Source organism: Lagenorhynchus albirostris, chromosome 5 (assembly GCF_949774975.1).
Source record: "Lagenorhynchus albirostris chromosome 5, mLagAlb1.1, whole genome shotgun sequence".
NCBI classification, from domain to species: domain Eukaryota; kingdom Metazoa; phylum Chordata; class Mammalia; order Artiodactyla; family Delphinidae; genus Lagenorhynchus; species Lagenorhynchus albirostris.
Genome location: NC_083099.1, coordinates 10,923,415 through 10,944,201, shown reverse-complemented (window position 1 = coordinate 10,944,201; position 20,787 = coordinate 10,923,415). Strand labels below are relative to the sequence as shown.

At 48.0% G+C, this 20,787-nt stretch overlaps 1 protein-coding gene across 1 annotated transcript in view; it reads right to left on the bottom strand.

The window, feature by feature from the left end:
- Positions 1–11,728: 11,728 nt before the first annotated feature.
- RFTN1 (raftlin, lipid raft linker 1) overlaps positions 11,729–20,787 on the bottom strand; it is a 205,404-nt gene continuing 196,345 nt past the window's right edge. The window contains exon 10 of the mRNA XM_060149554.1: positions 11,729–13,113. Coding sequence (XP_060005537.1) covers positions 12,706–13,113 — 408 coding nt within the window. The 3' untranslated portion in view covers positions 11,729–12,705. The remainder of the gene's footprint in view (positions 13,114–20,787) is intronic.

Genomic DNA, 20,787 nt, shown 5'->3' with positions numbered 1-20,787 from the left:
TCCCACTTCTAGTGTTTTTAAGATTGATCAGTGGGTTCAGCTTTTGTCAGCCTGATCCCCCCAATGAAAAGTTCTCTATCAGCCTTTCACCTAATTATCTTAGTAGCTGTTGATCATTGTCTATACCTACTATTTCATTAAGGATTAATCGCCCATCTCTATCATTTTTTCTGCATTTATTACCCGTGACTCTTCTAAAAAGAACTTTCCCTCATTGACTTTGCCCTAAAATGAGTCTGAATTGGAAAGACAGAATCAGTGCTTGATTCCTTTTATTCATCAATTAGCCTATTAAGAGTTGGTGTCTGAGCAACCTCCAAAGATCGAAGATGACCAGTGACATTATTTTTTTTAAGTATCATTATGAACTCTTTGGCTTTTTGTACATTTGATTGTTTGCATCCATTGTGTTCAAACTTTCGATGGTTGGCTTGTTTGGGGATGCCCCGGCTGTGTTAGGGGCCCCCACTAAGTCGTGGGGTGTTGATGAGGTTTGGGGCTATTAGAGTTGCAAAAAGTGCTTGAATAAACAGAAAAGAGGAAAAGGAGATGAGTGTGCTGTCAGAAACCCACATGAAGAAAGTGTTTCAAGCAGGACGGACTGGTCAGCTGGGTCATTTTTGATGCAACAGGAGGGAAGTTCTCATGAGCAGCCATTGATGTAGCAACTGGAAGGTCACCGGTGATCTTGATAAGAGGGATGTCAAGAGTGAAACATTGGAGTGGGTGTGGGAACAACTGGGAGGAAAGAAATTGTAATGAGTATGAATCGTTGTTTCAAAGAATGTTAGTGTAAAGGGAAGGAAAAAGATGGGATGGTAACTGGAAAGGGAAATGGGGTCAAGAGAACTCCATTTTTTAAAACTCATTAAAAAAAATTTTATTGAAGTATACTTGATTTACAATGTTGTATTAATTTCTGCTGTACAGCAAAGTGATTCAGTTATACATATATGTATTCTTTTTCACATTCTTTTCCATTGTGGCTTATCACAGGATATTGAATATAGTTCCCTGTTCTGTACAGTAGGACCTCGTTGTGGATCCATCCTATATATAATAGTTTGCACCTGCTAACCCCAAACTCCCAATCCATCCCTCCCCCACACCCCTCCTTGGCAACCACAGGTCTGTTCTCTATGTCTGTGAGTGTTTCTGTTTCGTAGATGTGTTCATTTGTGTAGTATTTTAGATTCCACATATAAATGATATCATACGATATTTGTCTTTTCCTGTCAACTTCACTTAGTATAATAATCTCTAGGTCCATCCATGTTGCTGCAAACAACATTCTTTTTTATGGCTGAGTAGTATTCCATTGTGTATATGTACCACATCTTCTTTATCCATTCCTCTGTCGATGGACACTTAGGTTGTTTCCATGTCTTGGCTATTGTGAATAGTGCTGCTATGAATATAGGGGTGCATGTATCTTTTTGAATTATGGTTTTCTCCGGATATATTCCCAGGAGTGGGATTGCTGGATCATATGGTAACTGTTTTTAGTTTTTTGAGGAACCTCCATACTGTTCTTCATAGTGGCTGCACCAATCTACATTCCCACCAACAGAATAATAGGGTTCCCTTTTCTCCACACCCTCTCCAGCATTTATTGTTTGTAGACTTTTTAATGATGGCCATTCTGACCAATGTGACATGGTACCTCATTGTAGTTTTGATTAGCAATGACAAGTGTCTTTTCATGTGTCTATTTGCCATCTGTATGTCTTCTTTGGAGAAATGTCTATTTATGTCTTCTGCCCATTTTTCAATTGGATTGTTTGTGTTTTTGTTATTGAAATGTATGAGCTGTTTGTGTAATTTGGAAATTAATCCCTTGTTGGTAGCATCGTTTGCAAATCTTTTCTCCCAGTCTGTAGGTTGTCTTTTTGTTTTCTTTATGGTTTCCTTTGCTGTGCAAAAGCTTTTAAGTTTAATTAGGTCCCATTTGTTTAGTTTTGCTTCTATTTCTATTGCCTTGGGAGACTGACCTAAGAAAACATTGGTACGATTTATGTCAGAGAATGCTTTGCTTATGTTCTCCTTCTAGGAGTTTTATGGTGTTATGTCTTACATTTAAGCCATTTTGAGTTTTTGTGTATGGTGTGAAGGTGTGTTCTAACTTCATTGATTTACATGCAACTGTCCTACCTTCCCAACACCACTTGCTAAAGGGACTGTCTTTTTCCCATTGTATATTGGTGTGTGAGTTTATTTCTGGGCTCTCTATTTTGTTCCATTGAGCCATACGTCTGTTTTTGTGCCAATACCATGCCGTTTTGATTACTGTAGCTTTATAGTGTTGTCTGAAATCAGGTTGTGCCTCCTGATTTGTTCTTTATCTTCAGGATTGCTTTGTCAATTCTGGTCTTTAATGGTTCCATATAAGTTTTAGGATTATTTGTCCTAGTTTTGTGAAAAATGTCATGGGTAATTTGATAGGGATCGCATTAAACCTGTAGATTGCTTTGGGTAGTATGGCCATTTTAATTTAATTTTAACAATATTAATTCTTCTAATCCAAGAACATTTACTCATTTTTTAATGTTTGTTTTTTAAACTTTATTTTGAAATAAGTTTAGATTTATAGAAGAGTTACAAAGATAGTACAGAGTTCCCATACAACCTTTTCCCAGCTTCCCCGAGTGGCAGCATCTTACATATACATGGTATGTTTATCAAAACTAAGGAATCAAAAGCACAGTTAAATTGGTACAGTACTATTAACTAAACCAAACTCTGAAAGAATCATTTAGTGGGAGTCCAGGTAGCTTTTTCTAGAGGATGCTAAATTAGTTAACTGTTATTCTCTGAGCACCTACTATGTGCAGTCACTGTCTAGAAATTCAAGATAAGAAAGTATAAGACAAAGTCTCTTTTGAGGAGCAAGTTTAATACTTCGGGAAACTTTTTTTATGATTGAAAGTGGAAACGCTTTGGGGAAAAATGTTTTTTTGCAACTCTGCTTGAAAGAGAGGTGTAGAATGTGGCTGACTGCATGAATCACTGGAGTGATGAGGAGGTGGGAGGGGGCAGTGGGGAAGGGTGTACCCATTCTGGCGACAGTGCTCTGGAGAATTTTTACTACGCGATGCAGAGCTGCAAGTGGGTACATGTGCGTGTGCAGGTACCAGTGTGTGGACACATGCACTGATTGTCAAACAGCATCCAGTCTCACGTGCCTCTGTCTGAGATTTTTTTTAACTTTCTGAATGGAGAACAGCAATTTCCTTCATTCCTGCTTATTGTAGACGATCATATCCTGATAATTCAACCTGAGAGCTGTTATTTCATTTTATTTTAAATGAAACTCAAGGAAGTATACTGTTCTCATCTTAGAGAAGTAGTGAGATGTCTTGTCTTTAATATTACTCTTTCCTAATATGCACATATGCAGCAAGCATGGAGATGACATTTAAAGATACCTCCTAACCCACCATCAAATCAAGGCGTGCGTTTTAAAATGCTTTGTGCTTAGGAACCCAGACTGCCCTGGATGTTGAGTAGCTTGATCCAATCTGAGCTCTTACAAACCCTGCAGGGGCCCGTTAGCCTAAGCTGGTCTCTTCCATCTCATCCCCGTGTCTCATTTTGCTGTGCTCGAGTGTACCAAGATTCTGTCCATTTCTTTTTAATCAATATGATTGTGAAAAATCAAATAATACAAAAGCATGTAAAATAAAAAGCTGAAGTCCCCACCACCACCTCCCCGTGCCACTCCCTCACCTAGAACGAACTTCTGTGTAAAAATCTTGCTGGGTATTCTTTTAGACAGTTTACAGTGCATTAACATGGAATACATATGAAATATGTGTGCTTGTGGATTTCATTCTTTTAACATACTTCAAGTTATGGATATATATCAGAATGTACTTTACCATATGTCTATGAATGACATCTAGATTGTTCCCAGTTTGGGGCTGTTACAATTTGCAGTGAACAAACTTGTTCATTTGGTTTTTATGCACATAATCCTGTACAATTGCTAGAATTGTCATTTCTGGATCAAAAGTTGACTGGTATGGTCAAACTGCTTTATAAAATTCCTAATCGATTTATAGTCTAATGGAGTATGAAAGTACCCATTCCCCTACCTTCTGGCTAATACTAGATATTCTAAGTCTTTAAACTGTTTTTCCTAGTCAGTTAGGTGAAGGTTGCTTTTTTTTTAAACTTATTTCCTGATTGCTCTCTAGCATTTTTTTTCTCCTTGAGTGTTTTAGCTACTTCTCTTTCTTCTTTGGAGAATGGTGTGTTCACGTTTTCTGTCCATCTTGATATCTGATTTGTAACTCCTTATAGAATGAATGTTAATCCTTTGTTACGTGTATTGCAGATATTTTTCCCAGTCTATTACTTGTCCCTGAATTCTGTTTTTTATAATTTATACCAGAATTTTAAATTTATATATAATCAAATATGTCAGTCTTTTCCCTTGGTTTTTGTGGATATACTTTCTTCTGATACTTTTGCAGGTCTTTAATCCACTGGGAATTAATTTTGTGCTGGATGAGGGATAGGGGTCTTTTTCCATATGGCTCTCCAGTTGCTCAGCACCGTTCATCACACTTTTCCCCTTGATTTGAAATGCCTCCTTTATCACATACTGAGTCCCCTCACTACTGTTTCCTAAGTCTACTTATTTGTTCCTGCTCTGAAATCACACTGTTTTCATTACTCAAGCTTTTTACTATATTCTGTCATTTCTTTACCACATCTTTTTCATCTTCAGGTTATTTAAACACAAATAGGTTTTATCCACAGCAATATAACTTCAGTTTCACAGGTAAAGTTATAAAGGGGGAGTGACGGGGAGTAGAAGCTCTGGGGTTAACCTGAATTCTATGGTGGTCTGGATTTTGGTGGGCGCTCCAGTATCAACTGAACACTACAGAAGTACTTGGCATTTGACAAGTAGTTTGTTTTGTCTCAGTGAATTACAACATTTCTGTGAAGTAGGCAGTGTGAACAATGCTGTCCCATTTACCTACAGGGGAAGTGAGGGAGAGTGGTTAGATGGCTTGCCCGTGGCTGGGAGTGACAAAGCCAGACGTGTGGGACTCAGCCTCCTTCCTCTCCTCTTGGAGGACTTTCCTCTCCACAGACTCCGCCTTGGGCTTTTTCCCAAATCCTCCCTGCCGCTAAAGGGTGGGCTCTCCTCCATCTTTTGAGAGAGACTCAACTAACCAGAACACCCCATCACCAGAGCATTCCAGTTGGTGAGATTTTTTTATTATTATTATTTTTTTTTGCGGTACACAGGCCTCTCACTGCTGTGGCCTCTCCCACGGCGGAGCACAGACTCCGGACGCGCAGGCTCAGCGGCCAGGGCTCACAGGCCTAGCCGCTCCGCGGCACCTGGGATCCTCCCGGACCGGGGCACGAACCCGTGTCGCCTGCATCGGCAGACGGACTCTCAACCACTGTGCCACCAGGGAAGCCCCTCAGTTGGTGAGATTTTTAAATCCTGCTAAGCCTCTCTGTTGTAAGGCGCCTAGAGAGAAGAAACACAGGATGAGAGTGTGGTTGGCTGTGTGGTCTAATGGAAAGAACATGGTGCCCGGCATCCGGAGACCTTGCTTCCTGCGTGACTCACCCCACCTTTCTCCGTAACCTGCTCTCGTCTGTCAAGTAGGTAGGAATGTGCAGCTTAAGTCCCTTTCAGCTTTACCATCCTACAATTTCATGATGGAAAAACGGGCCTTAGGGATCAAGGGGCGGTTGAGGTTGGCCATTCTGATGAGCGATGAGCAAGGAGTGTCTTAACTGTCTTCAGATATTTGATTAATTGTTGCAGTGACTATTGTTTGCATCTCCAGTGTTGACAGAAGGAAAAGAAATTGCCTTGGACTGAAGCAAGGGAAAAGTTTGGTTTGATGTAGAGGGCTTTTGCACTCTACCAGTGATTAAATTCTGGAGTTGGGGCTCAAGAGAAATGGTGGAATCACCATTATTAAGAAAGAAAACTGACAACATTTGCCTATTGGGGCTCCAGATGGGCTGGACTGAGACAGGGGGTGAATTGATAGTTCCCTAGCTTCAAGAAAGGGAAGTTCTAGACAGTTAGCAACTTAGGCATTTTGTGATTCCAGAAACTGGCAAGCTTGCTGGTTGTCTTTCCTTCCAAGATGAGTTTCTTGTTATTTTCGTTGAAAAGTCAACAAGATAGATGGTACCTAGCACTGAAGGTTCACGGACACAGGTCCATTACAAGAAGCATTTTAATACTCACTCTGAAAAGTGAAGTCTATTTCTTACCATCACCGAGCCTTTATGTTACTTAGAGGCAGCAGAAAAATCCAAAGCCATATTGGGTTTGATGACTAGTGAGCAACACATTTAACTATGGAAGTGTAGATCTGACTGCATTAGTTAGAGGGTGGAATACTTTTCTTCTTTCACCAGTCAGCCAACATGGGGTCTGTGTTTTTAAACCATCTTTGGATTGAATGAATCCCTTTACCCCATTTCTAAGACACAGTTGCCAGCCATGGCTGTAATTGCCAGCATCACCATTAGAATCGTTTCGGGGCAGAACTTAGGCTCTGCCCCCAGACCCAGGATAAACAGTTCCCGTTATGCAACCACACCCCTCACCTGTGATGTCTCCCCAGCCAGCTGCTTCTGGTTCCCAACAACTCCTCTCTCCCCAGATTAAAGATATGTTCTCTGGGTCTTAAGGAAAGGATCAAGATTTACATTTCAATGACTTTGTAGAATAATGTTGAGATTAGTGGTTCAAATCCTGAAAACGAATCCATGAGAGAGGTTCTAGGAAGGTCCTAAACAGGACAGGGCAGGATCACCGGAGTGTTCATTATTATTTTTTTGTTTTTAAAGAAGATGTTGGAGGTAGGAGTTTATTAATTAATTAATTTATTTTGGCTGTGTTGGGTCTTCGTTTCTGTGCGAGGGCTTTCTCTAGTTGCGGTGAGCGGGGGCCACTCTTCATCGCGGTGCGCGGGCCTCTCACTGTCGCGGGCTTCTCTTGTTGCGGAGCACAGGCTCAGTAGTTGTGTCTCACGGGCCCAGTTGCTCCGCAGCATGTGGGATCCTCCCAGACCAGGGCTCGAACCCGTGTCCCCTGCATTGGCAGGCGGGCTTTCAACCACTGCGCCACCAGGGAAGCCCCGGAGTGTTCATTATTCTGAGGAAATGCCTTTGACAATGACAATGCTTGCTTGGTTCCGGTGTGACTGGTAGTTTCAGGCCCTCTTCATTCTCCAGTCCACTGCAGTCTTCAGAGCCCGCCCTCAGACTCCTCCTCCACACTGACATTCATGTAGCACCTACTGTGTGCCAGCCAGTCTCCAAGCACTTTGCATGCATTTGTTTGATTCTCACAGCTATCATCCCCATATTACACAGGGGTAAGTAACTTGCCCAAGGCCTCATGCCTGGGACTGGGGTCAGGCTTCTAGCCAGCAGCATGGCCCCAGCATCCATGCCCTTAGCCACCAGGCACGCTGCCTCCCCGGGGACAGCTCCCCCGACCTTGGCCTTCAGGTCTCAGCCTCAACGCTGACCTCCTCCGCAAAGCCTCCCCAGCCGGCTGCACCCTCCGCCCCACGCCCGCCTTCACGGCCCCCTGAGCTTCTCCACAGCCCATGTTAGTGCAGTTACCACTCCTGCGCAACTGCTGGGCATCTGCTGTGAGCTCCAAGGGAGCCAGGATTGGCTCCGTCTCCCCAGCACCCAGCACAGTGGATAGGAGCTAAAGCCACAGGTCTGGGGAGTGAGAGATCTGGCCCCTCGTGCCCACGTGAACGCACAGGGGCTGGGGAAGCCAGCGCCTGCCGGGTGCAGGGCCCAGTGGCCTATGGCCCGTGAGCTTTGGTCTGGCTGCAGAAGCGACGCCAGGCAACAGGAACCCGTGGGGAATACCACCTTACTTCCTCTTCTGGGGACAGCTACCTCAGAAACCCAGGCGAAGGTTCGTTGGGTCCTGACCTTGGATCTGACGGGATGCCGTCACTCTGGGGCAGGTACGGTAAACCCAGACTCCCCTGGGAGGCCGTCCCGTGCTGCCCACGTGGTGCCAGCACCTGCAGCAGGGCTGCGGGAAGCAGGGGTCATGCCCAGCTGCCTCCAGCCCGTCCCCTCACCAGCCCTCTCACGTCATCTTTAATCCCATCTGCTGCTCTCGGCCTGCTCAGGGGAGCCCAGCAGGACAGTCCCCAGGGCCAGCACGGCCCTGCACTGGGTGTGGGTGGTGAGCTTTGCGTCAGCGTATTCCTACTACTAATAACAGTCCACTGATTGCTTTGAGAGCTCGTCCTGAACTAGGATGGTTTGTGGTTTAGAATGGGCCGTGATTAATACGTTTAGATTACAGATAAAACATGCTTCATAAGAAATGAATTAGAATGTCTCCTTCTCATGTTTTCTTGAAGCCAGTCCCATCAAGCATAACTCTAAAGTAGGATCCAGTTAGAAGTCTGAAAAAATTCAGACAAGGATTGGACTGATGGTCAGTGTTTTGTTACTTATAGGCCACTAACTTTAAGACTCTAAACGTTATTACAATGTTTCTGTTAGGATGGGGTCCGCTATGCTTTAACAGCCCATTGGGCTGCACAGTGGTGGCCACAGTGCCTAGGGCAGCTACTTGGGTCCCCACCTCCATAACCTGATCACCCCGAAAACGCCCCATTCCTTCCAGACCCACTGTGACAGCTGCAGCCCCAGAGACTAATGACCACATGCACAAGCCTCACGCCAAACCCTGCCAGTCTTTGCAACTTTGGTCACCGGGGCCTTGTCAGTGCCAACGATAGCCTTTTTCCCTGTTGGCAACCACAGCAAAGTAAAATTTCCTTCAGGAATCCCCACACTTAAAAGGGACGTGCAGGATGTAGGGACTGGGATTTAGGGGCTTATTTATTTTTTGTAACAAGCATCTCATTTCACACGGAACAAGCTGTGATGCGACTCATGGCTGTCCTGCGGCCGTGGGTCTCACCCTTGGCTGCACCATAGAATTCTGGGGGGTTTTACAAATCCCAAGGCCCAGGCCACTCCCCAGGGAAACCACCCACAGTCTGCTTATTGAAAAATATATCCAAAGCAGACACTAACACACCATTGTAAAGCAATTATACCCCAATAAAGATGTAAAAAAATAAATAAATTAAAAAAAGAAAAGAAAAATATATCCAACTCTGGGTGATGCAAGGCATCCACCTGAAGGGTGCAGCTGGGATTCTGTGCTTTTCAGAGTTGAGAGATGAGCGTGGTTCTTGTCCCAGCCTGCTGCTGTGGAGCCTGTTTTTCAAGCGTCATGATCCTTTAAGATATGGGCTAAGAGGTAATATTTGTATTAAATCAAAATACTATATAGATGTTTCTGAGTATAATTGTGGAAAATGTCATTTTAAAATAACTTTAAAAAAACCATCTTCTTTAAAACTATTTTTTAAAAACTGTCTTAAAATACCTAGAAATAAACCTGCCTAAGGAGGCAAAAGACCTGTACTTGGAAAACTATAAGATGCTGATGAAAGAAACTGAAAATGACACAAACAGATGGAAAGATATACCGTGTTCTTAGATTGGAAGAATCAATATTGTCAAAATAACCATACTACTCAAGCCAATCTACAGATTCAACACAATCCCTATCAAATTACAGAACTAGAACAAAATTTTTTTTTAATTTGTATGAAAACGTATGTACATATTCCTTTACCTTCTCAAAGCAATCTTGAGAAAGAAAAGCAGAGCTGGAGGAACCAGGCTTTCTGACTTCAGACTATACTACAAAGCTACAGTCATCAAAACAGTGTGGTACTGGCACAAAAACAAATATAGATCAATGGAACAGGACTAAAATAAACCCATTCACCTATGGTCAATTAATCTACCACAAAGGAGGCAAGAATATACAATGGAGAAAAGACAGTCTCTTTGAAAAGTGGTGCTGGGAAAACTGGACAGCTACATGTAAAAGAATGAAATTAGAACATTCTTTAACACCATGCACAAAAATAAACTCAAAATGGATTAAAGACCTAAATAAGACCAGATACTATAAAACTCCTAGCAGAAAACATAGGCAGGACCCCCTTTGACATAAATCGCAGCATTATCTTTTTGGATCCGTCTCCTAGCGTAATGGAAATAAAAACAAAAATAAACAAATGGGACCTAATTAAACTTAAAAGCTTTTACACAGCAAAGGAAACCATAAATAAAATGAAAAGACAACCTACAGAATGGGAGAAAATATTTGCAAATGATGCTACTGACAAGGGATTCATTTCCAAAATAAACAGACAGCTCATACAGCTCAATATCAAAAAAAACAACCAAACAACCCAACTAAAAGTATGAGCAGACCTAAACAGACAGTTCTCCAAAGAAGACATACAGATGGCCAAATGCACATGAAAAGATGCTCAATGTCGCTAATTATTAGAGAAAGCCAAACCCAAACTACAATGAGGTATCACCTCACGCCAGTCAGAATGGCCATCATCAAAAAGTCTACAAGTAAATGCTGGAACGGGTGTGGAGAAGAAGGAACCCTCCTACACTGTTCATGGGAAAGTAAATTGGTACAGCCGCTATGAGGAACAGTATGGAGGTCCCTTAAAAAACTAAAAATAAGGCTACCATATGATCCTGCAATCCCATTCCTGGCATATATCTGGAGAAAACCATAATACGAAAGGATACGTGTACCCCAATGTTCATTGCAGCACTATTTACAATAGCCAGGACATGGAAGCAACCTAAATGTCCACTGACAGATGAATGGATCAAGAAAATATGGTACATATATACAATGGAATACTACTCAACCATAAAAAAGAATAAAATAATGCCATTTGCAGCAACATGGATGGACCTAGAGATTATCATACTAAATGAGGTAGGTCAGATAGAGAAAAACAAATATCATATGATACCGCTTATATGTGGACTCTTTTTAAAAATGATACAAATAAACTTATATACAAAGCAGAAGTAGACCCACGTAGAAAACAAACTTAGGGCTACTGAAGGGGAAGGAGGAAGGGAGGGATCAATTAGGAGTTTGGGATTAACATATACACACTACTATGTATAAAATAGATAACCAACGAGCTCCTACTGTATAGTACAGGGAACTACTCAATATTTTGTAATAATCTATAAGGAAAAAGAATCTGAAAAATACATATACATGTATAACTGGAAAAAAAAAAACCCTATCTTCTTTTCGAACAGAGCCTTCAGCCTTTCTGTAAGCTCTGGGGCTTGGGTGTGAAGTTTGCTCAAAAATCAAAAGGAAAACGACTGTACAATGTGGCTGTGTAAGGGTTTTCAATTCTGCCCTATAAAAATATATTAAAATGTGTTTTATTTTAGCAAATTTGCAAGCAGGTAAAAGACTTACCTCATTAAATAATTTACTTAAAAGCTTGGAGACATGCTTAGAAATTGACGTGGGGCTTCTTATTTGTTTTAAAAAGGTACTTGTCTCCACCACCCCGGGGTGTTGGGAGATGGCCGTGCCCTGACTTACCTGGTGGCACCTGAATCCTGCTTTTTGTCTTCTTTCTACAAATGACGAGAAAGCAGAGCATGCTCAGCTGGCTCTGCTGCTTCCACAGAAGCTTTGATCTCTACTCCAAAGTCATCCAGCTGCTGCCAGGAGTTAGAAACTTAGGAAGCGTGAATAGGGGACACGAGGCTATAGGACTTGTCGCTGCAACATGATAAATACTCAATACTCACAGTGCACTAAACTCATAGATGATTTATTGCTTTAAGTAACTAAACAAGAAAGAGAAGAGACAGGATGTTGGTCAAGACGGTTGACACTCTCTCCAAGGTTTGCCAGCTGCATCTACTTAAAGCCACATTCTGGACGATATAAACACATCATAGCATACATGGGAAGTGACTTGGCTAATGACACATGATTAAAATAGCACGTAACAAGGGCTCGCCGCCAGTCGGTTTGCCTTGAAATGACAGAAAGAACGTGTGTTCATGTGATGTGCTGAATACAAAATCTTTAAAAAAATTTTTGGCATTAACACTAACAGAATACTTTCTTGGACATTCTGCAAGAGTGGGTACACACACAGAATTACCTCTTCATTTTCAGATTACCAGTATCTATGGGAACACTTGGAGAAAAGCCAGGAGGTGGGGCACCTCCCCTCCCAATGTTATTTTCTTTGCCAAAGCAGCAAGGTCCGGGTGGGGGTTAGATGGAGAAAGGCAGCCCGACTGGGCACCAGGGGTTGTTACAATCACCAAGTAGCTGCAGCAGACAGCACGGGCTGGACACGGCCATCTCGGGGTGTGGGGATGAACAACTCAGCCTTGACTTGTAGACAGGGAGGCCTGGGGATTTGGCCCGAAGGCCCCCTGGAGGCTCTGGGTGGGGGTGGGCACAGGCACTGGATGGCCCAGCCCCTCCCTGGAGGAGTGGTGTGGAGCCGGGGCTGGGCCTCCAGCCCGCATGTCTGGAAGTAACCTGTCCTCTTGTGTTCTAACACCAGGGCCTTACGACACATTTCAAATGGATGTGCAGAAACCAACACTGTCAGGGAGCCAGCTCCTCCTCGGAGGGCTCAGGTAAGCTCGCAAGGAGAGGTCAAGCCAAGCCGAAGGGTAACACGTGACACCAGGGCACATCAGCCCCCAGCTCAGCTGGTACCGTGCCCCAGGTCTGCCAGCTCGCCACGCCTCAGCACCACCTGCTGAGCCTCAGTTGTCCTCTGCTGCTGCGGGCTCTGCAGCCACCTCCTCAGCATCCCCCTCCCCGGCATCCTCTCTAGGATCAGGACTGGGGTGCCCAGTGCAGCCCCCCGCCGGGGCGGGGCTGTGGCCGAAGGGACCGTTCTGCACGGCCCCAGCCTCCACCCAGAGCCGGCCGTCAGGACACAGCTTTTCTCCCGGGACCTCCGCCTGCACAGGGACCTTCACCCCGACGGAGGCCCAGTCCTCCTGCTGCAGCCCCGGCACATGGTTTTCCACGTCTCCGGCTTCGGGGAGCTGGGCTTCTGGATTCCTCTCATTTTCCTCTGCCTGCTGCTTTTCTCTGGCACCGAGTTTACCTCTGGATTTCCTCATCTGTCTGTTGTGCATTTCGTCTCGGGAGAATCGCCACTGAAACTAGAAACCAGAGACGATGGGGATAAATACATGCGTCCGCTGTGAATCTAGAGCTTCCCCTGGATGTCTGTTTGCATTCACGCCCACGTCACTTCTGGCAGCAAGACGCAATGCCCGGTATTCCCGGAGCAGGGCATTCCTGGCACCAAACCCAATCACAGCCCAAACGTCACACCCACCCAGAGCCCGCCGATCCTGCCGTGGCGTGTATTTTAGATGTGGATTCCAGGGTTTTGTAGGGGACGAGGGGTATTTCTTTCAGCTGGCCCCATACCAAAAGAAGGTGCTGAAATCCTATCGTTTGGAGGACAAGGATGGGTGAGGGGACACGGGCCTGTTCTTCCTAAGTGCCATGGCTCCGGCCACTCCTTTCCACTCTGAGCAGCTACAGATACCACGCACTGGTCACTGCCTCATCAGATCACCCCAGCCAGAAGGGCACTGAACCCGGGTGCTCAGGTCCCCGTGTAGGATGGGCAGGCTGACAGCCCCCAGCCAAGCTCCTCTCTGAGTCCGGCCACCTCCCCAAAGGTCTCACTCCCTTCTGGGGGCAAGCTACGACCAATGACTGGTCCAGGCATGGACAACGGCCCATCCTCCTGTTTCCAACTCTGGGCAGCTCTAAAAGACCATCCCTGCTCCAGAGCTACGATCACAGCCCAACATCTCCCTCTGCCCACTCCTGCGCCCTCCTTCCCCAACAGGTGTTATTCCCAAGGGCACTCCCCCTAAAACCGCATCCAAATCCATCTCAGATGCTGCTTCCCAGGGAGCCCCACCTGCATTTCCCTGTGGGACAGGGAAGTCTATGGAGCTCAGAGAGGATCAAGCGCACAGTCAGCAACAGAGCTGGGCAAGGACGGGGTCACATCAAAGCCGTGGAGGGAGACCGCCCACGTGAAGCGTCCACCGCCCCCGCCCCAGACTGGCCTGTGTTCTCATCTATACAATGGGGGGAGTAACCCTAACTTAAATCAGGGTCGATAACTTTTTCTGTACAGAGGCAGGTAATAACTATTTCAGGCTTTGCAGCCTTATGTTCTCTGTTGCAGCCATTCAACTCTGCCATAGCACAAAAGCAGTCATGGGTAACACGTGAGCAAACGGGCATGACTGTGTTCCAATAAAGCTTTATCTACAAAAACAGGCAGTGGGCCGGATTCGGCCTGAGAGCCGTAGTTGGCCAAACTCTGCCTTAGAGGGTATTTATTTCGATTCAATGATGCAATAATCCACACAGCAGGCTTAGCACTGTGCCCAGCACACAATACACCAGTGTGTCTGCCGTTACCATTACTGACACAAGATGTGAGTCCAGAAGGTCAGGGATGCCATCTGTCCTCTGCACCCCTGCATCCCTGGGATACAGCATGGAGCCTGGCACAGAGAAGGTGCTCAAAACCTTTTGTGAGATGGATGAATGGAAGGACGGCAGAGCCCGGCCAAGCTGGCCAAGCTCCCTGTTTCAGGGGAGCCGGTCCTGGAATTTTAAGAGTCAAAACACAGCTTGGGGCTTAGTGAGGAGTTACTGGTGCATCCACACATCAGGTCTGGCTGATCTCCAGAAAGAGAAATTAATTTGAGGGAGAAAAGAGGGGGAAAAATTCAAAGTCCTGCTGAGTCTGCTGACAGCAGGAGCTGCTCTGGAGGAAGACAGTTTGGGAGCCTGTGTGCTTGGGATAAATCCGGGCGAATGAGCCGCAGCAGACACAGAAACGTGAAGGGTAGTAAAGGAAGACTCGGAGAAATGGGTCCCTGTGTTTACAAAAGAGGGATGCACTCCTGGGTAACAACGCAGCGAGAACTGTGGCCTTCTTCCACTCCCCAAACATAAGGGGTCCCCCAGTCTTCCTGAGCAAAGGCCCCTCTGAGCCCTGCCATCCTGGGGCCCCGGTCCCCGGTGCTCAGAGTCAGAGGCCGGGAGCTGCGTGCTGCACACCTGGGGTGACACCAGCCACAGGGTCCTGGGGACGTGCCAGGCCCAGCTGTGAGAGTCACGGAGAACAAGAGCGAAGCCCCGAGAGTGCTGGGTGGGGGAGGACTGGAGTCAGGAGGCCCCGGGGAGAGACGGGTCTTGCTGGGAAGAGAATCGGGGGCCTGGACCCCGGGCAAGGGCCTCGGCCACCCCGCAGGTGCAGCTCCGGGCCCCAGGGACACGTGGTTTCGCTTGAAGTTCCACTTCTTTCTTTTGTTTCATTTCTTTCCACTTGAGTCGCAGCACACTGGTTTCACCAAATATGGACTTAAATCTAAGCCATTCTGTGACTGAAAGAAAAAGGGAGCCGTCCGTTCGAATGACTTCTGGCGAGGCTAGAGAGGGGAGCCCAGGAGGGCAGCTGCACCATCAGTGGAAAACCATTTCCTAAGGCTTTACCAGGCGTAGATAAATCTGAGTACTTTGCTAGGAAGAAGCAAAAATGTGCTATGTAAATTCTTAAAAATCTGCCAACTCTGTGGCGTTTTCGGTGGTAGAAGTCTACTTCCTCAAATAAGACATCTGCCTAAACACACTCAGGGCTCCGAGGCTGAACACAACCTGGGGTTCGTGTGTTGAGCCCCTTTTGGACAAGACTGGTAAATTTGAATATTCCATCAAAGAAGAGGAAAAAGAGTGAAGTGCGTGCGGAGGTTAGGATTTAACATTGATCCTGTCTTCCTCCACCCGCCCTCCCTGCAAATCCCAAATGAGTTCACCTACAGCGTTGGCTGGGTTTCCCCAGGGCACTCCTTTTGGGGGTTCTCTTGTACGATGGCTGATGGACTTCCCTCTGGGGGTAGTTTGAGTTTCTTCTACCCAAGCCATGAGTTTGCAACAATGGACCCCCTCTGCAGGTGAAGTGGTGCCTCAGACCCCAACCCAAAGGCACCCACTTCAGTAGACACTGCCAAGCAGGCATCTTGGGGCCCCCTAAGCACCAGTGCAGGACCAGGACCTCTGACCTCAGCACAGATGCTGCAGCCTCCAGTGCCAGCCCTGCATGGCTCTTGGGTACCAGCTCTTGGGTACCATGCAATCATGCTTCAGAACTGCTGCCTTGTCGTGTGCAGAAGCTGCTGCATTTTAATCCCAGCCCAAATGGAAGAGCCTTTTTTTTTTTTAATGGATGTCTCCAAACAGACCCTCTGCATTTTGCATGTTCTTAGAAAAAGGCCAGTCAAGTGGGCCTATATATAGCGATCTGAGAGGCAGTCAACTCTCAGAGAAGCTAGAGGAAGTTTTACTTTTGCCAAAAAACTGGGGAGATTGCTTCGGCTGAAAGGCCCTAAATGCTAAGACACCAAAGCATTACACGTAGTGTGGTGGCTAAGACCCCGGTTCAAACCTCGGTTCTGGCATTCGTTAGCTGTCTGTCTTTGGGCAAGTTATTCATCTCCAAAAGAGCTGCCCCAGCCCCCAGGTCTGGGTGCACACCCCGGGGGCCAACCCACACCGTAGTGGATGGGCACAGCACCCTCTGCGGGTGGGCGGCGTATAGTTGTGCCCATTCTACCTGTGCCAGCCTCCATCCTGGACCCTGGCTATTTTCTAATGCAAACCCGATGTCCTCTCAGAGGCTGCTCTTGCTATAAATAAACAACAGACTCATGGTTCCTCGGGTGCCTGGCCATATCCAGTTTCCTGTAGCGGACACTGCATTGATCTCCTGATATAATACGACAGAAGGACACAGACTGGAAAGGGCCTGTGGCGGGCACACCAGCCACTTTCTCCAGGACCCTGCCTGGGCTGCTGGGCAGAGAAAGATTTGGGTCCATGCCGAGCTGGATGGGAACTACCCCAGCCAATGTTTTTCTGTCCTTCGGAGTCATCCCAGAAAAACCTGCCAAGCCAAATGTCTTCGAGGACTGCACCGTTTTCTGTGTCCTCAGATGGGGAGTGGTGATGTCACTGACTCCCCAAGCTGCCCGGGGTCCCCAAGCCACCACAGCTGTCCCGGTGCTGCAGCCAGGTCACCCGGAGGCTCTGGCTGGAGTCTTCTCCTTTCCTTATCTCCTTTTGAAGGGAGCATTCTCATGAAGCAGGGAAGTAGCAGTGGCCCAAACTCAGGGTCTATATAATCTAAAAGCTAAATGTTCTGAGTGTCTCACACTGGGACAAGCTTTCCCATTTCCCTGAATCCCCAAAGCGGTACGCTCATTAGGCATTGTTACCACCATTATTATGATGAGCAGGTAGAGGTTCAGAGGGGTTAAGTAACTTGCCCAAAGTCACACAGTCACAGTCTTTACGGAACAACCAAAACTACACTTGGCCCTTGGACGATGCAGGTCCACTTACACGCGGATGGTTGGCAAGAGTAAAAACTACAGTGCTGTTCGGTCAGTGGTTGGTTGCATCCTCGGGTCAGTGAACCTTGGATACGGAGGGCCCACTACAAATTACACTCGGATTAACCTCCACGTTGTTCAAGGGTCGACTGTATTTCAGATCCGAGGCGGTAGAGCTTTCCGTGCGCAGGCTCTGAGGGGAGAACTGTAGCATCCACAGCCTGAGCAGTTCCAGGGTGAGTCTCTGAACCCAACCAGCAGCTGCAGGTTGAGCAGGGTGGATGGGCCTTCCTGAGCCGGGTGTGTGTGTGGCACGTGAGTGTACTGCCGGAACCTAAACAGAAAAACCCCGACTAGCGGTCCACGCCAGAAGTGCGTGCAGAAAAGGAAAAATCCTCCGCTTTACAGCAGCGTGTGTGTCCAGAGCTCACGTCAGCAGGGCTGGTGATTTCATTCACACATTAAGAAACCATCCGTATCTGCCTCCACTTCAAGTAATTTCGTGGGAAGGCAGACTTCTCCCGTGTCGTAGAAATCACCTGTTACCTTCCAAGGAGGTTACTATTTGCTTTGAAAGCCACACTCAGAGGTACACAGAGAGGTTTCTTTCAAACGGTGAAAGGTCTTGACTGGAGGCTTTTGTCCACTTGGCTGATTAAAGAGGACTAAATATGCTGCAGCCTTGATGTTTGAATCTTGCAATCTCTTGTCTGAAATTTCAGTGCTAGACATACTGTGCACGTCCCGGGCTCAGAAGTTCGATTATTCACTCATTGATCCAGCAAGTATTTGTTGAGTACTAACTAAAAGCCAGGCACTGGGCATACAACAGTGAGGACCAAAAGGGTCTGTTCTCACAGAATGAACGTCTGATTCTACTGGTGGAGGATTGATCCCAAATAATTAGAAACGGAGAGGAGAGGAACGTGGCTCTTCCCAGTGAATCACAGAGGAGCCTGGCTTGGTCTAAAAGGAGAGAACACCATCCCCAAAAAATACAAAGGAAGAGAACATCTGGGGCAGAGGAACTGCCCAAGCAAAGGCCCTGTGGCAGCGAGGGGGCATGGATGCGCATGAAGGCCAGAGTGGCTGGAATGCAGAAGATGGGGGCCAGATCCCACAGGGCCGTGTGGACCGCCGTACAGGCTTCCCTCTTTATCTTAAGAAAAACCCAAAGCTTTTAAGCAGTGGAGTGATACGATTCGATTTACTTTTTTTGAAAGTTCACTTTGGCTCTGAGTGGAGAACATATCTGAAGGGGACACCTATCATCAGGAGATCGGAGTAGTCCAGGCAGGTGGTGATGGAGAGAAGAGGGGGTTCCAGAGTGTCTAGGACCTAAGACAGATGTGCCTTAAGGACAGACTGAATATGGTGGGAAGGAGATGGAAGCACCGAGGGCGACCTCTAGGTGTGCGGGAGCCTCTGGGCCATGGAAGCGCTGTTCCTCTAAGGTCGGGGGGTGGGGTGACGGCCGGTGCGGGAAAGGGCAAGGTCACGAGTAGCCGCAGGGCAGGTGAAGCTGGGGTCCCAGGGGAGAAGCCGGGGCTGAACATGCAGAGGTAAGACTCGTTGACACAGAGGTGGTGAGTGAGATTTTCTCACTCTGGGGGTGGATGAGATTTTCTAAGGAAGAGGTGAGGGAAAATGGGGAGAAACGGGGCTAGAAATGAGGAACTAGGTGGGAAACCAGGCGAGTGGTGGGACAGCCGAGAGAAAACAGTGCTTCTAGCGATGGAGGGCATGAACGGTGTCAGTGACGCGGGGTCTAGGGCACGGTGAGGATGGAGCCATGGCCACGGGGCGGGGGGCACCGTCTCCTGGGAGCAGGACGATGACCCGTCAGCTGAGCGAGGAGTGGATGACGGGGGTGATGGGATGCTACAGTCCCCCCATCTGGGGCTGTAACAGTGAGGTGGCCTCCCCAGGTCACACAGAGAACAGTGCTTGTCACCCCAAGCCCTGGAATGAGCAGGTCTGCCCGGGCTCGTGCAGCTCACTGGGGGTGGACGTCTCTACCGACCAGAAAAGGCTGACTCCCACCTCCCTGGATTTCCCCTGAGGTACGCTGTTCTACTTTCTTACAGCAGCCTTAAAGCTCTACCCCTAGCGTCCCCCTGCCCTCGGGTCTCCGCCGGCTTGTCCCCTGGGTGAGATGCGCAGCCTTCACCAGGATCAAGCCGCCTGTCTGTCCTTTGGGATCTGCTGGCGCCACAACCAGGACGCGCTGGCAGGAAAAGGCAGCACCACGCCCTCCTCGTCAGGGCAAAAGCCGGGCTTTGCCTGGCGTCTGGCGGGAGACCTCGGCGGTGCTGCTAGAATGTCCCTGCGTGAATGCACGCGGCTCCACAGCCCAGGCAAAGCCGTGGCTGGTGGCAGCCCGGGGCCATCCGTCTTCCAGCTGGTGGCTGGCTGCTCCTGGTGGGCAATGGTGGCTTCGGTGGCTGCCTCTGGTCCTCTGCTGCTGTCATCTGTCACACTGGCATCTCCGAGCTTGGAGAGCCCTTCCTCCGCACTGCACCCCAGCTGGCTCCGGAGCTACTTCCTTGGCGTTCCTCCCACCAGCGGCCCCCCCTCGGATTTGTTGGCTGCAGAGAGACTGCTCCAATCTGTTCACTGGCTTGGTGCTGCTGTCCGGGCTCCGTGTCCCAAGAACATGCGGAACCGCGGGTGGGGAGCTCGGGGATGGTGCCCGGCGAGGGGACGGGCGGGTCTGGTGGGCTCTGCCCCACAGTGTGGCCTTGTCCGTCACAGGGGGAGCCAGCTGGCTCCAGGGGCTTGGCAGATTCCCTCGACTCTTCCCGAGTGACCGTGAACACAGGGGTGTGAGGCATCGGAATCATGTCACACAAGGGGAGGACTTGGCCTCAGTCTCAGGAAACACGGGAAAAGCTCTGAGAACGGCCACGTCTCTCAGTGCCACTGTGTTTCTGGGACAGTTCACGTGACGTCCAGGGAGATGGGGAAGGCCCCTGGCCATCCCAGGACAGCCTGGCCTGAGGACTCACTCCACAGGGGAGATGCCCTCTGTCTGTACGAGCCACTGCCACTCAGACCTGCAGGGCAGGGCCTGTGGGGAAGGTGGTCTGGCAGGTTCTCTCTGCCAAGCTCCCCAAACTTCTGATGTCCCAAGGGACCCACGGGCAGGGCAGGGCGTCAACCAGCTTGTAACGAGATTAAGAGATACAGAGAAGCTGGGCTCAGCCGTCCCAGCCCGTGTCACACTGCAGCTGCCTTCCCACTCCCCCTTCAGCCTCGTGAATGCTGGTGGCCTGAGCATCCTCGCAGGAGGAGACCAGCGACAAGGCCCTCCGGCGCCCTCACCGCCCCGGATGTGACTCATGTCGCCGAGGGGCTCAGGTGTCCCCGGGCTCTGGTGAGCAAAACAGAGCAAGCGAAACAAAG